General features: G+C 44.9%; 2 protein-coding genes and 1 pseudogene across 3 annotated transcripts in view; 2 read left to right on the top strand and 1 right to left on the bottom strand.

Moving 5' to 3' along the window:
* NFATC4 (nuclear factor of activated T cells 4) overlaps window positions 1–1,585 on the bottom strand; it is a 117,314-nt gene extending 115,729 nt beyond the window's left edge. Inside the window, exon 1 of the mRNA XM_082260518.1 lies at window positions 1,074–1,585. Within this exon, the coding sequence (XP_082116644.1) occupies window positions 1,074–1,176 (103 nt within the window). The 5' untranslated portion in view covers window positions 1,177–1,585. The remainder of the gene's footprint in view (window positions 1–1,073) is intronic.
* Window positions 1,586–7,809: 6,224 nt separating this feature from the next.
* Window positions 7,810–15,178, top strand: LOC309545428 (annotated as a pseudogene). Its single transcript has 3 exons — window positions 7,810–7,979; window positions 12,206–12,390; window positions 14,573–15,178. The product of its transcript is annotated as an uncharacterized misc_RNA (transcript).
* LOC309544365 (uncharacterized protein) lies at window positions 12,745–14,510 on the top strand (the record flags this gene model as incomplete). Its single annotated transcript, XM_082243265.1, has 3 exons — window positions 12,745–13,365; window positions 13,423–14,455; window positions 14,497–14,510. The coding sequence occupies 3 exons, from the start codon at window positions 12,745–12,747 to the stop codon at window positions 14,508–14,510; spliced, it is 1,668 nt and encodes a 555-aa protein (XP_082099391.1).
* Window positions 15,179–16,856: the final 1,678 nt, after the last annotated feature.

The following is a 16,856-nucleotide window of genomic DNA, read 5'->3' as shown; positions in this document are numbered from 1 at the left end:
GCATTAGGGTGTGCACCCCAAAGTTTAAATACACATGCATGTGTTTGCCTACATGTATATGGCCCCGATACATTACTCTCCCTGCTGGCAAAGTGAAATAGAAGTGTGTGGCACTTCTATTATGGCAGAGCAGGTCCGAGGGAGATCTTTCCCATCTCCTCACTGGCAAACAGAGCGATAATGCTAATGTGCCCTAGGTGATTAGGGTGTGCCCAGGCACACCCGGCACACCCTGTGCGCACGCCTATGATATCCAGCATAAGATCAGCGAAGGGTGAATTTTAATGGCTGCTATGAGTTAACAAAAAATTCAAGATGATTATTTTTATACTCAATACCTGCATTTCAAGGAAACCTGGACGGAAAGAAATATGGGCTGCCATTTCAGACCTTCTTTTGAAAATGCTAGTTGCCTGGATACCATGATGAACCTAGCTTCCAGTGTTTTTCAGGTGACTGACCTGAAATAAGCATGCAGCCATGGTACACCAAGTGAGTCAGAATGCTTGATCTGCCTATTCCAAATCAGTGACTCAGAAAGTTTTGGAACCAGAGAGTCAGCAAGCATAACAGCCAGACAACTAGCATCTTCAGAAGGAGAGGTCAGCAATGGCAGCTGCATATTTTTTCAGCACAAGTTTCCTTTAGGCAAAAAAGAATACAAAGTGACATTGATATAACCCAGTCCTCTAAAGTGACAAAAGAGCTGACAGTACGACTAAACCCCACACATTACAGTCTGATTGTACAATCTTCTTTAGATCCAAACCCAAAATCCATGTAGTGCAAGGGCTTGCCTGATTGAATACAGATATATTGGTTAGTTTTGGTAAATTCCCATATTACAAATTTAGTAAATCTAAATTTTATGGTACAACGAATGATGAAATTGTAGCATGTATGGTGCCCTCTAAAGGGATCCTAGTAGTCGTGATGTTGTAAATTCCTGGTTTTGATCGCAAAATGCGCACAGAAGGGATACAGATGCTAAGGTACATACTCTGTAAAAGATAAAATATTCTACAACATATATTATACTTCCTATGCATTTTCAGTATTGTTCTCTCACTTACCAGCTGTGTGCATAGTGCTTCTAGGTGATGCAGCGTCGGAATCTTCTTCGCCAAAAATCAGCCGAAAATCCAGCTCCCCATCTTGACAAATAGCTGCCCCCATTTGGAAAACCGGGAGATGTGGTCAGAAGATAGAAAAAAAAAAACAAGTCGAGGGATAACCTTGCCAAGGCTGCAGAAAATAGGAAAAGTGAATAAAGTGTAGAAGTGAAAAGTGCTAAAAAGAACAGAAAAGCACTGGAAATATTTGGTTAAGCTAAAAAAAAGTTACATAAGTCAGCAAGTCAGTAGATATTAGCAGGAGCTAACACTGCAAGGCAGAGGACGCGTGAAAGCAGGATAAGGACAGATACAAAGGGAGATAAATGGAAGCACGTTACTGTATAGAGAGGAGGTATATATAAATACAGAGACGCAGACAGAGGGGGGGAATCCTGCAGATCCCAGTATCCCCAGCTCCCCTCCTGCTCTTCTCCTCCCCACTGCTCTATCCTTAACATTCCTTCACTCCTAGTTTTTTTTCCCTCTGTTTTTTTTAATGGGAAACTTATTATAGACTTTTTTTTTTTTTTGTTCCAGGGCAGGGAAAACCCAAAAAGAAGAAAGGAACTTTTCCAGCACCTCCCCTTGACATTTCCAATTGGCTGGAGCTTGTACTGACATCATTCCAATCTTTTTTTTTTTTTTTTTTTTTTCCAAGTTCTGGCCTCTGCTCTCTCTAAAAATACAGTATGTCACTGGAAGGGATGTTTGTTTTAAAAGATCCAGGCTTTTGACAGGATGCCCCTTGGTTGGCCAGGAAGGCTCCCGCCTCCCTTTGTGATTGGCTTTCTAAGCTGTCTTTTGGCTAGTAGGGTGCTGAGGAGAGAAGCCATGTCTCTTTATGATCAGACAGGAGAAAGTGCTACAGCTGTATACAACGCAGGACAAGCAAAGGATCTCTGCCTTAAGAGTTGCTGATGACTCTTTATTACAGATGCATGTTATCAGCCTTCATCTGAATTCTTTTTTTTATTAGCATCCTAATTTATTATTTCATGCCTTATAAACATTTGCATTTTTGTCAAAACACTTTTTTTTTCTCCTTGTGCGTTTCGCTCCCTCTTTGCCTCTCCTTCCCTCTTCTGGCTTCTTCCTCCTGTCTTCTCCCGCCTGCAGTCTGCATGCTGATGTGTCCAGTCACTGGAAGCAAAGAGGCCTGGATGTCATTACTGTAATGAATCTTTGGCTTGCTGCTATCACATATGATTGCTTCTCATGTATGTAAACAAGGAAAAAGACCAGAGACATCTGCTCCATCCCACTACTTGTGCACAGACAGAGTAAACTCAAGATTCATATCTGGGAATAGAAAATAGGATGGAATGCTGAAATGCATCTGTAATTTCCAACCACACACCTTTTTTATTCTGCTCATTGGAGAGATATAATTGTATATTTTTAAAGTAGTCTAGTACTTTCTGTATCATTTAACCTCACGTGGATTGTTCTGTAGTTTATTTCTCAATACACAACCCTTACTATTATTTCGTTTTTTTTTTTATAGCGCCAGTGGAGAGGAATTAGAACACATATTCAGACTTTTTTTGCTGCCTGTGCACCCATTAGGGGGAATCACCTCTATTTGTCCTGTTTGTCATTATCACTGACAGTAAAAGTAAAAGAAAATCACAAATTTTGACTTCTTGTTTTAGCTATGAGACAGGAAGTAAAGGAAAATCTCTCCAATGGTATACAGGTAGCAAAAAATAACTGGTGGGGATTATAAGTGTAGAACCCTCCTAGTTAGGTAGGTGCTAGGCAAAAGCATCTAATTCTCCTTCTGCTTATCAGGGGAGCCCGATCTATTAAAGCGGTTGTAAACCCAAAATCGCGAACACAGAAAAAAAAAAAAAAAACCTGCAAGACAAAGGCATAATGAGCTAGTATGCATCGCATACTAGCTCATTATGTATTACTTACCTTAGAACGAAGCCCGACGCGGACATCGCTGCGGGCGCTGCCATGATCCCTCGCCATCTCTTCCGGGTTCGGCGGCTCCGGCACAGTGATTGGCCGGAGCCGCGATGACATCACTCCCGCGCATTCCGGCAAGCTCCCAGCAAACAAAACTGAAGGTCCCCCCCCCGGACTTTCAGAGCGCATGCGCCGCTCGCGTGAGCGGCTGCATGCACTGGAGATATCTCCTAAACCATGCCGGTTTAGGAGATATTAATTGTACCTACAGGTAAGCCTTATTATAGGCTTACCTGTAGGTAAAAGTGTAAAAAAGCGGGATACTACCGCTTTAAGTTGCCTGTTACATGTTTCCAGGTGTGATTCACTGGGTCTGAGGTAGTGTCCCCACTCTATCCAATGAGGGAGCTTGTTGGACAGTGGAGGAAACCCAGCCAGTGACACATTGGCTTTTGCGGAAGTCCCAGTGGGAGGGCATTCTTGCAATGCATCCTGGGTTTTGCTCATAAAAGCTGAGGGGACATGTGACAGGGCCTCTTTGGCGGGAAGCAGAGTCCCAGGAGGAGGCAGACGGCTGTCTCTCCTCCTGCTGTATGAGGAAGGTGGTCTTAGGCAGTCGGCCTAGTGAACCAGGTGTGGAGCTGAGCTGCAGAGGATCCAGTGGAGCTGCTGGCAGAGTCTTCCGGGAAAAACAGTATCCGTGAGTACTACGGGACTTGCCAAAGGGTCTGCCCAGAAAGGGGGACCACTCTGGCAAAGTCAGGGGATCAAGGGGCCAGCTCACACTAGGGATGCACCGAAATGAAAATTCTGGGCCGAAACCGAAAATGCAGGATGCCTTTGGCCGAAAACCGAAACCGAAAATGACTTTTTTCCCCCAAATGATTTTAAAATTGATAGAACAGGGGCATACACCAGAAACAGGCAGCGACAAATACCTGTAGCTGCCACCCTGTCGCAGTATATGCAGCATAAGGGGGTTAATGTATTGCCACTGGTCACTGATGCATTAGTGACCGACCAGTGGCAGTTAATTAACCCCTTTGTGCTGCATTAGTGCAACTAGTGTCAGTGTTAATTAACACTGGTTGCACTGACACTGATACTGGTTGCACTAATGCAGCACAAAGGGGTTAATTAACGACCAGTGGTAGGTCACTAATGCATCAGTGACCAGTGGCAATACATTAACCCCCTCATGCTGCATAATACAAATACCATTGGTAACCTTGCCTCAGGGCCTCCCCCCCCCCCCACCCCACCCCACCCCAATGATGGCAATCTCCTTACTTGTGGGCACCTCAATGTCACAGGCAGGCAAACTCTCCGCTCCTCCTGTGTCCTTCCTTTCAAAAATCCCGCCCGTAGTGGTGATGTCACTACTACCGGGAGATACCTGCCTGACAGGGAAGTGAAGGGCTCACTTCATTCACAGCTATAAGCGGCCGCTCGCCCGCCCGCCCGCCCGGTGTGTTAGCTCATTCATACACATAGTCGTAGTAGTGACATCACCGGGAGGCGCGCCGCCAGCCAGAGGTAGGATTTTTGAAAACTGTGCTGCGCCCGCGGCGGCCATCATTAATTTCGGCATCTTTAACCCATTTTCGGCCGAAATGGAATAAGCCCATTTTCGGCCGAAATGGGCTTATTCCATTTCGGCCGAAAATTTTGGTTGCCGAAATTTCAGTGCACCACTAGCTCACACAGAGAGTGTTACAGAAAACGGGGTGCCATGTAGAACCCTGAAGTGTAGGGACAAAAGGGGTGCCAAGTAGGACCCTGAAGAGTAATTCACAGTGCAGTACAGTTCAACAAATTCTTCTTCACTTTAATGGCAAGTGTGAAGCCGCAGTCTTGCCATTTTCAGCTAAACAGAAAGTCCCAGCAATTGTGCATAGTTTATTCGGTTGGAGTGTCACACTCATCCCTTCTCCTTTCCAAGTTCTCAAATAAAACTACAAAAAACCAAAACCCCTAGACTGTTTTTTGACTAAGCCAAGCACTTTGAAGATGCTTTATTGTCAAGTTGTTGCTAAGGGTAACCCAGGGGAATCCGTAACCAGCAGCTTCCAAGGGAGTAGTGCTACATAAGCCTCCTTTACTCTATACAAAATGAAAAAAAAAAGTGTTGCCTTAAGTTTTACTAGGAAGATAGTACAGTTGCAATCCAATTTAATACTGGAGGGTACAGAGGGTCCTGCTCATGGGAGCTTACGATCTAAAGGGAGAATGATACAAAAAGTAATGACTGTAGGTGGATTAACTGTTGATGGAGAAAGTTAAAGTGGTTCTAAAGGCTGAACGTTTTTTGCCCTTATGCATTCCTTGCATTAAGGTAAAAAAAACCTTTAGTGTCCCCCCCCCCTATACTCACCTGAGCCCAATCCCAATCCAGCAATGTGCACGAGAGCAGAGGCTTTCTCTGGTTTCTCCCTCCTCATTGGCTGAGAGACAGCAGTTATCAATCACATCCAGTGAGGACGAAGGGAGGGGCTGAGTTATGTTCTGTACAGCTTAGGAGCGAGCAAACACAAGTGCCCCCAGAGCAAGCAGCTTACTGTGAGGGTACTCATGGGGGGGCAGGAGTGCTGGCGGGGGACCTGATGAGATTAGGATAAGAGCTGCTCTGTGCAAAACCATTGCACAGACCAGGTCAGTATAACATGCTTGTTGAAAATAAAAAAAAAATTAACCTTTACAAATGCTTTAAATTGTAGTTATTAGGTAGAGGTGGAAAAGGCTTCTCTAAGGAGATGAGTTTTCAAAGATCGCCTGAAGGCGGATATAGTAGGAGAGGGTTTGATTGAGGTAGAGAGTTCCAGAGGAAGAAGGAGGCTCTGCAGAAATCCTGAAGATGAGCATGGCAGGAGGTGATGAGGGTGCTAGAGAGCAGGAGGTCTTGGAAGGAGTGAAAAGGACAACTTAGGTGATATTTTGAGATGGGGTGGTGATATAGCGGGGGACAGTGTTTTGGATCGCTTTGTATTTATTGATTAGTAAATTGAATTTTATGCTTTGGTAAGCGGAAGCCAGTGGAGGGATTGGCAGAGAGGGATGGCAGATGATAAGTGGTTGGTTAGGTGGATGAATTTTGCAGCATCATTCATGATAGACTGAAGAGAAGATAATTTGAATAGAGAAAGGCTAACAAGGAGTGAATTGCAATAGCCCAGTGAGAAATACCAATGAAGTGAATTAAAGTAATTTGTTAGAAAGGGACACATTTTGGAAATTATTTGGAGCTGGAGTTGACAAGATTTGGACAGTAATTGGATGTGGGGCTGAAAAGTGAAGTTTAGGATTACACATAGAATACTGGCATGAGGAAGTGATTGATTGCATTGATGCTTGATGGAGAAGTTGAGGGAGGGGATGGGGAAATATTATGCGCTTAGTTTTAGAAAAATTGAGTTTGAGTAAGCGGTGTAACATCCATACTGATATGGTACGTTATAGATGCATGAGGAGACAGAAGGAGTGATCTGAAGAGTAGAGTGATAGATTTACATTTCATCAGCATAGAGATGGTATTGGAAACCATGGTTTCCAATCAGATGACCCAGGAAGAAGGTGTAAATAGAGACAGAAGCGATCCAAGGACATAGCCTTGGAGCCCCCTAGAGAAAGAGGTAAAGGAGATAAGGGGATTGAGTTCTGGGTGACACTGAAGGAGTACTGATGTAGAAAGGAGGAAAACTAGGAAAGAAAAAGTTTTAGAGGCCAAGTGAATGGAGTTTAAACTATGTATTATAACATTTACTTTGTACATACCAATTTTTTTGGCTGAAAAACCTGGGCTCAAAAACAAGGATAAACAATTGAAGTGCGGTCAATACATCTCACCAACTGTACTAATCTGGCAGCCTCAAAGGCCACCCACAGACAGTTAGTTGTCTCCTTGAAAATGAAAGGTGGGATACTGTCCAATGTTGAACAAGCTGTCAGAGCACAGGGACTCTCTGAGATATTTACCTAGTGATGACAGAAACTCAATCTTGGTCCTTTAAAGGGCTAATACAACACAAAGCAAACCATTGATTTAAAATGAAGGCACTTAATTTACATGCATGCAGGCAGGTGCAGTCTGTATTCTCCACTGCAGGTGGCGCTCAACTGTAGCAGCAACGCAGTTTGGGAAAGAAGTTGAGGGGAACTTGGTTCCTCTATGACTTCCTCAGTCACAAGGGGGCTGCTATCCAAGTAGATGTGGTTGCCCCATGTGACTTTGGGGCCCATCTTGGGTAAGACAGTGTCTATTTAAGACTCAGGCTTGGCACGCTTTTTGCAAGTGGCTAGGGTAGAGATAGGATCTGGGCTGGGAAAAGAAGCTGAAAAGTGTTGGCCGCCTGTACCAGGTCTGTGACTGGCTGTTCGCAGAGCTGGTCATCAACTCCTTGGAGGATGACACCCCTAGAGTGGCCAGCCTAGAATAGATTGTGGTGTGCCTTGAAGGCCTGTTTGGGAAAAACATAACAATCTCGGAGCTCAGACAGAGGTTCTTTGTCGCTAGACAGCATGAGGAGGAAAGCCTCACCCACATTGCAGTACCCCCCCCCCCAGAACTTGTGTAAATGCCTAGAGAGGAAGGATTTTCACGGCTGTGCCAACAAATGTGCTTCAGATAAGTTACTGAGGGAGCGCTTTCTGGTAGGGATGAAGGTAGCCCCATTAGAAGGGCCCTGTAGAAATGAATAAAGGTGCAACCCTTCCCCTCTTTCAATGACACGGTAGTGGATGCGGTGACTGTAGCTGTGACAAAGAGACATGAACCACTACAACCATGGAAGAGGCCTTGACAATATTCCCCTTGTCTGCCATGCAGACCGCCATTAGGGAACTAACCCAGAACATGGCGTCCATGAGACAAGTAATATCCACATTTAAGCAAGAGCTGGCCCATCTCTCCAAGGGCGAGAATCCGTTGCAGAGGGACCTGGATGAAGACTGGAAGTGCTGGTGGTGTGGGCACTTTGGGCATTTATGGTAGCCAGGATCTGTGGTCGGTCTGAAAACAAGAATACCCAGAAGCCACCATTAAACTAGGGGCTCCTGGGACTGAGGGATGATCCCTGGGAACGACAACACAAAGTCCCATTAGAGCAGAGGCCATGGTCATACCAAGTCCATCATCAATGCTCTAGTAAATGACCAGGTGGTCACTTATCTGATTGACAGCAGGTCTGAAGTCACCATCATGGAATATGAGTTCTATGCCCAGCAGTTTACAGTAAACAAAGCCGTCTGTCATTCTCCCTGATCTAACTGCAGAGACTACACGATCCTGCTATGTAGGATCGTATGTCTCTATGGTTACATCACTAGCCACGCCCCCCCCCACAGTTAGAAACACACCCCTAGGGATACATTTAACCCACTGATCACTAATAAAGTTAACCCCTTCCATGCCAGTGTCATTTTTACAGTAACAGTGCATATGTATACCACTGATTACTGTAGTGTCACTGGTACTCCCAAAAGTGTCAAAAATGTCAGTCAAGGGTCCGATCTGTCCGCTGCAATGTCGCAGTCCCACAAACAAAATCGCAGATCGCTGCCATTTCTAGTTAAAAAAAAAAAAACAATAAAAATGACATAAATCTTTCCCATAGTTAGTAAACACAATAACTTTTGCGCAAACCAATCAAAATGCGCTTATTGCGATTTTTTTTTACCAAAAATATGTAGCAGAAAACAAATTTGCCTATAATGTTAAAAAATTTTGATTTTTCTTTTTTTTTTTGGGGGGGGGGAATTTCATATAAAAAAATGTGAAAAATATTGTTATTTTTTCAAAATTGTCGCTCTTTTTTTGTTTATAGCGCAAAAAGTAAAAATCACACAGGTGATCAAATACCTCCAAAAGAAAGCTCTGTTTGTGGGAAAAAAAGGACATCAATTTAATTTGGGTACAGCGTCGCATGATCGCGCAATTGTCCGTTAAAGTCACGCAGTGCCGAATCACAAAATAGACCCTGGTCTTTGAGCAGCCAAATCCTCCGGGGCTTAAGTGGTTAACTCAGAAGATCCAGGACTGTAATAATCCTTGACTCTTGACACTCTGTCTAGCTCAAAAGTCCTGCATATGACTCACTCCAGCCCTTCACTGACTGAGGTAGCTTCCTCAGTCAGTGTGTCAGGAAAGGAATTAACATTCAGCAACAATAGATTGCTGGAGGCAGAGTAGGTGTGTCACCACGCCCTTCTCCCCAGCCCTGGCCCTATATAAGACGCTCTCTGACTGTGCTTCAGTGCTGGTTTATCATCAGCTCCTGTACCCGTGACCTGTCCGATTGCCTGTTGTTCCTGTTTGACCCGGCTTGCTCCTTTGACTTACCTGCATCTCTCCTTCGTTTGACCTTGGCTTGCCTGACCACTCTTTACTCTAAAAGACACCTCAGCTGGATCTCCTGTGTACCGACCTTGGCTTGGATCCCACAGACTCTCTCTTTTGTACTGCCCTCTGTACCTCCATCTCCTCGGCCTGGCATTAACCTTGTCTCTTTTCTCAGAGCATCTATAGATCTCCTGGAAGCGGTCCTGAATCACCATCCATCCATCCGGGATCCATCCGCATCCAGTGCTCCTTGGGACGTGTCATCTCCTGTTTCACCACCAGGGGTGATCCGCACTGAGCTGCAAGGGAAGCCCTCTCAGCACTTCGGCCTCCACCAAGGTAACTGACACAGTGAAGCGATATTCTTGCAACCAACAGAAGGGGAGGGACTAGTACACACTTTTTCTCCTGGAGGATTCAAGACCAAGTAAAATGTCCCCCAGTATGATCTCCTTTGGGATTTCAAGGCATTTTTGATCACTGTGAGAGCGGTGATCAATGGTATCTGGTAAGAGGCTAATCATTTTATGTGGTGGAGGTGCAGGCTGTCTCTGATTGCTCACTGTTGTCCCATCTTCGCACATAAAGGTGTTAATCATTGTGGACTTACACATATTGTGGACTTTACATTTTATTTCATTTACTATCAGCAGTGTATTTATTTTTCACTTCAGCTTCCTGTAACTGCTTGTGCTGCTGCAATTCTTAACACTGTAAACTTGACTCTTCAGGGCCCAACCGCTGGCGCCCCCTCTACACTTCCAGGGTCCTCTCACTAGGCAACCCCCTAAACACTTCAGGGTCCTCTCACTAGGCAACCCCCTTGACACTTCAGGGTCCTCTCACTAGGCAACCCCCTTGACACTTCAGGGTCCTCTCACTAGGCAACCCCCTTGACACTTCAGGGTCCTCCCACTAGGCAATCCCCTTGACACTTGCAGGCTCCAGGATCCCTGGGACCTTCACCGGAATGGTCCCCTCTACACTAGGCAGACCCCAGGGGCAGTTTGCAGTACTCACGACCTTGGAAGGCTTTCCTGGAACTGAACCCCTCTTCCTCCACTGGTCTTCGGGCACACCGGATCCTCTCCGCAGCTCAGCTTTCCTTCCTGGATTCTCAGGCAGCCACCCGAGACACCCGTTCCTTCTGACAGGAGGAGAGACAGCCGTACTCCCACCTCCTGGGACTCTGCTTCCCGCCAAAGATGCTGCGTCACACGTTCCCTTCAAACTTATACCCACTCCCAGAATCCTCTGCGGCGGAATTTGCCTTCTGGGGTAGATACAGGCCTGAATGGGCCACTGATTGGGTTTCCTCCACTGTCCAATGAGAATCCTCTCATGGAGCCAGTAGGGAGACTCCCCTCTCAGCAGCCACACCTGGGAGACATGACAGCCCAGCTGAAAATCATGGCCCTGCTGCTAGGCAGCCAAAACCATTATGCTTTTACCTAGCACCTAGTAGGGTGCTACATAAAATACCCAGAAGTGATGTCATCATGACATCACTTCCGGGTACTCGGCGTCAAATTCAAAAAAATGCAAGCATTCAAAACAGCCAAACTTGGCGTTTTTAAGTGCAGAGGGGTTTGGGGTACCTGTGGAAAAAAAAAAAAAAATTAAATGTTCGAAAATATCGGCCAGTATTGGCCAATACCGATATCCGATGACCAAAATATCGGTATCAGCAATAAAAAAATGATATCGATCACTAGTGTTAACCCTTCCCTAGGCTATTCAAAAAACATAAAAAATTTTTTTTTCTGAAGCTACACTTAAAAAATTTACCTATTCCGACTTACAGACAAATTCAACTTAAGAACAAACCTACAGACCCTATCTTGCTCGTACCCGGGGACCACCTGTATGTTGTTTGAAATGCTACTGTTGTTGCTGTACTTATGGTTCTTGCAGTTATTTGTTCTTTTCTGTGTTGCGATGCTAAAAAGCTGCATCTGTCAAAGGGGAGGGCGGATTGAAGCCAGGTGCAGTCTGTATTTTCCACTGCAGGTGGTGCTGGACTACAGCTGCATCGCAGTTGGGGGGAGGACATTGAGGGGAACTTGGTTCCTCTATGATTTACACAGTCACAAGGGGCCACTATCTGATTGGATATGGGTCCCCCATGTGATTTTGGCAGCTATCTTGGGTCTGCCAGAGTCTTTTTAAGAATCCGGCTCACAGGCTTGGTGCTTTTTGCGAGTGGTAAGCGTAGGTATAGGATCCCTGTCTGACAGGGACAGTGCTTAGGGACAGGGAAAGGTTCTGGAGGATTGGGGACAGTACAGGGACTATGTCTACCTCTTCCAGGAAGCCTTCCCTTTTGGGTGTGGACCAAGCCAGGCCGCATTCTGCTCCTCGTGCCAGATGCTGTTGGCATCTTTTATTCTTCAAACCGCTGTTCCATCGTTGTCACAGTTGTAAGTGGCTCCGGATGGATGTGCACCCCCGCTGGGCCTGTTTATACTTGCTGAACTTTTCTACAATATTTTGTTATTGCCAAACTTGGAGTCTGTGTGTTCACTACCCACCGCACAATGCTGCACCTAGAACACATGCAGTAAAGTGAATAAATAAAAATAATGAATCTGTGCTGCCACGCAGCTTTAACTGTCTAGCAGTTGTTATTACATGTTATGTTATGCTATGATATTGGTATCTTCCTAGCACCCCTGCTGTTTCTGGCTAGATGGTTTCTCCCATCTCCATTTTCCTGCTGTATCTGCCATTTTGTTTAGTTGTTATGAGGAGACTGCAGAGTGTGGAAGCTGTGTAACTTCATTGTAAATTTACCTATGGAAAAGCCTCTATGTTTATGCCTTTGCTAACTTGAAGCATAAAGAAGCATTGGAGAACACCTCTGGAGTCTTTATTCATTGAGTAAACTATCTGTTAAAGCCATCATTCAACCTGCTGCACACACTTAGAGACTGGGGGTCTACAAGAAGGTCACAGGTACAATCGATGCTGAGACAGAACAGTAAATTTACAATTATCCATCACACAGTTATCTCTGCAGCTTCAGCAGTAAATTTCCAAGAAGTACTTGAAGTAAATTTAAAGGAATACACAGCTTCAGAGAATACATTTCCATGAAGAATCCATCACAGGTATCTCTGCAGCCTGCAGCTTCAGAACTGTGAGTACCACACTTGTCTGTGAGTCACCAGAAGCATTACTCTGCATATGAAACCAGCCACCTATTACTGCTTCATTACTGTTACAGCCTTCTGAGGTGATCCAGTTTGAACTAGTTCCAGCCCTAGCTAGCTATTGTAACAACAAATACCTCAGCCCAGCCTGCTTACTAACAGAAGTTACTACTTACAGAGCTGAGCTCTGGCAGATTTCTAACAAGACACCAGAAATACAGTACTTATTATGTCTGACAGAGATCTCACAGAGTTACCTGCATTTAGTCAAGATAAAGCAGACTCCTTACTTCATTCTGCTCGTCCTGTCAGAGCCCCTCATCCATCCTTGAAGGCAAGGGAGGTTTATGAAGCAAGTAAGGAAGAAACATCTAGTAACTTGACTGCATTATGGGAAAAGACTTTAAGTTGTATAACAGCCACTAATGAAACTAGCAAAAATTCTGAGCAATTGAACACTGCTCTCTCAAGGGTTAAGAAGGCATTTGAGAATTATAAAAGACTTTCTGAGAAGTACTATTCCCTATTGTCACATTCCAACATAGAGGAAGCTGCATTGGAATTAAAGGACTTTACTTCTACTGACCAGCAGAGGCATAGCACATATCTTGAAGCAAAGGCACAGATAGAAGGGAGATTGGCACAGCTACATGAGACTACATCCTGTAACTCTGCTTCTTCCAGACACTCAGGAAAATCTTCTAGGTCTGCCCGCTCATATCATAAATCTTCTTCTAAGTCATTGCAGTCCTGCTCTATAAGGTCAATACTGAGCGACCAAATACTCAAAGCTCGCCAAAAGGTTGCCGTAGCCCAGGTTCAAGCCGCCTGCTCTGAAAAAGAAGCAGCCTTCAAGGCAGAAGCTAAATGCAAGGAAGCAAGAATACAAGCAGAAACAGAGGCTCAGCTAGAAATTCTTCAGAAGAATAGAGAAAAGGAAGTAGCGTTAGCAGAGTTATCTGTCTTGGAACAAGCCCTATTGGAAGAAGAAGGAGCAGCTTGTACCAGCTTAGCTGCTTGTCAAGACCCTGTTGAAAGGACCCTACAGTTTGTCCTAACTCAGAACCACGACAATACAGTCCCACCTACAGCTGGAGATTCTTCTCATAATCATCCAGCAAGTGGATCAGAAGGCAATGTGTCGCCAAAGCAAGCTGGTCAACTAGACGCACCTACTAACAGAGACCCTCCACAACTACCGCACGTCACAAAATCAAGTGAATCAACCTACGCAGCTCATGTGCCACCACAACCCTATGTGCATAGAGATTACAAGGGCACAGCAGAAGATTACAGAATGAACTCTATACCCCCTTTGATACAGCTCTCTTTGACGTCAAATGCTCAGAGACCTTCAGTCGACAGACCCTTACCTAAATTAAACCCATCTGCAACACCTTTCTCTCTACCTACCAGCCAACATCAGATACCAACCATGGTCCAAGACGGCGCACCATCAGTAGACCCTGTGGCTATAAAAACTGAAAGCACTGACATTGCAGAGTTCAGCAAGTATATGATTCGACGAGAGTTGATTACAACTGGACTGTCTGGATTTGATGACCGCCCAGAAAACTACAGGAGTTGGAGATCTACATTTAAGGCGGTAACCAAGAACTTGGACATTGAACCTCAAGCAGAACTTGACTTACTAATAAAGTGGTTGGGGCGTCAATCTTCAGAACAAGTAAAGAGACTTAAATCTGTCTACATTTATAACTTTAAAGCAGGCCTTGATGCTGCCTGGGAACGTCTAGAACAAGACTATGGGAGCCCCGAAGTCATTGAATCTGCCTTATTCCAGAGACTAAACGACTTTCCTAAAATCTCTGTTAAGGACAATCATAAGCTTAGAGAGTTAGGTGACCTCCTTCATGAACTTGAAATTGCTAAGTTAGATCCTAGTTTACCAGGTCTTAGCTATTTAGACACTGCTCAGGGCGTAAATCCTATTGTAGCAAAGTTGCCTAGTCATCTTCAGGGAAAGTGGACTAGTGTAGGATCAAAGTATAAGTATGAGCATTGTGTTTCCTTCCCTCCCTTTTCTTATTTTTCAGAGTTCGTGCGGAAGGTTGCAAGATCCAAGAATGACCCAAGCTTCTTCTATCCAGATACAACCACCATTCCTTTAAGTACTTCAAGGGGTATTGCCACCAACAGTAAATTCAAGGATTTAAGGCATCCTATTGCCGTGAGGAAGACTGCAATAGCATCCAACGTCTTAGCTACAGACATTAAAGCTAGCAATCTTAATCAACAGTGTCCTATTCATAATGCGCCACACTCTCTCTCCAAATGTCGTGCATTTAAGGACAAGCCTATTGAAGAACGCAAGTCATTTCTCAAAGAGCATAATATCTGTTTTAAGTGTTGTGCATCCTCCGATCATTTAGCTAGAGACTGTAAGATCGCCATCAGATGTTCTCTCTGCAACAGTGCCAAACATGTGGACGCTCTTCATTCAGACCTGTTCAAAAGGAAACCTTCACCCGGCAGCAACCCCAAGACTACATCAGATGATGGCGGGGAGAGAACTGAGCAATATGCCGACCCCGTAACCACAAGGTGTACAGAGGTATGTGGAGAAGGGCTTCATAGCAAGTCTTGTAGCAAGATATGTCTTGTAAGAGTGTTTCCTGAAGGATGTTCACAAAAATCCATAAAAATGTACGCCATACTCGATGATCAGAGCAATCGCTCATTGGCCAGTACAGAATTCTTTGACCTATTCAACATTCAAGGAGAGGCCTGGTCCTATACCTTGCAGACATGTGCAGGAAAGGTCAATACTTCTGGAAGAAGAGCCCATGGCTTCATAGTCGCATCAGAATATGAGGACACAGAGTTTTCTCTTCCAACGCTAATCGAATGTGATCAGCTACCGAACAACAGAGAAGAAATCCCCACACCAGAGGTTGCACGTCATCACCCTCATTTGAGTCACATTGCTAACTACATTCCACCACTTAACAAGGATGTTAAGATTTTGATTCTACTAGGGAGAGACATTCCTAGAGTTCATAAAATAAGAGAGTTATGTAACGGTCCAGATGATGCTCCTCAGGCTCAGAAACTTGATCTTGGATGGGTGATAATAGGAGAAGTCTGTTTAGACCAATCTCACAAGCTCTTGGATGTAGCTTCCTACAAAACTAATGTTACCTGTCAATTGATGAAATGTCCATCGCACTATTATGTGAAGGAAAGGCTTGATTTTAAAAACGAAGTTCCATATCAAGCACTCCAAAGCATTAACTGCAAGCTCACTTCTCAAAAGGACTTTGGTGATTCAGTGTACCAGACTACTTGTGATGACAACAAGATTGCCCCTTCAGTCGAAGACAAGGAGTTCATCAAGGTTTTGGATGAAGAGTTCTTCAAGGACAATTCCAACAGACCCAAGTTTTTAATGGACCAGTCTTCTACAAACTCAGAAGAAGACATCGATTTCCACCTGAAGGATCCAGATACTGATCCGGAAATCCGGCCTGAAGTTGTAGCATTGAGTTCCAACATCTGCTCAAGAAGAAATTTGGAGGATGAAGATGACTCCACAGATATGGGGGATGGAGCTGATGAATGGATGCAGGCCAAGACTCTGGTTAAGCCTCCAGACCAGCTGGAACTCAGCGACGCTGAACTTAAGGAGGAATTCACTCGTATCCTGACTGCAAACAACCCTCATGCCCCCCAGAACATTGTGAGGTACCGTTTTAAGGAACGGGCCTACAAACCCATTAACATCGTGGACCAGCTGGCCGTACGCTTCTCCCAGGATGGAAACATGTTACGCGAAGACTCTGATGAAGCGCGGCGACAGATGGCAAAGTTGGGAGTCATTGAAGAAACTCAGACCAACGACTCCACAGAGCCGGGAGACAAAGATACAGATGGGAAGTTTGACGCTCAGGCTAGTGAAGAATGGACAGAAGGTGAGGAAATACCATCCAGGAACAAGAAGGAGAGAAAACTGACCAACCAGTTCAATTATAGCGAGAGAGCGTCCCAGAGCATTAACAAATCCCTGCGGGAGCGAGCTTCTCAGACAGAGCCACCTCCAAGGGCCACCTTCTCCACCACTGCAAACCAGTGGAAATTCAACCAACCACACGCTTCACACATGGGCGGAGCATGGGAACGTATGATTGGGATGGCAAGGCGCATACTGGATTCTATGTTGCTTGATGTGAGTTCTTCACGCCTTACCCATGAAGTACTTACTACATTCCTTGCTGAGGTCGCAGCAATAATCAACTCAAGACCGCTGACAGCTGTATCCACAGACCCAGAATGTCCAACTGTTTTAACTCCAGCTGCATTATTGAGCCGGAAAATTGGACA

The sequence above is a fragment of the Pelophylax lessonae genome, assembly GCF_965119305.1.
Source record: "Pelophylax lessonae genome assembly, chromosome: 1".
NCBI lineage: Eukaryota > Metazoa > Chordata > Amphibia > Anura > Ranidae > Pelophylax > Pelophylax lessonae.
This window is presented reverse-complemented; position numbering and strand designations above follow the sequence as displayed.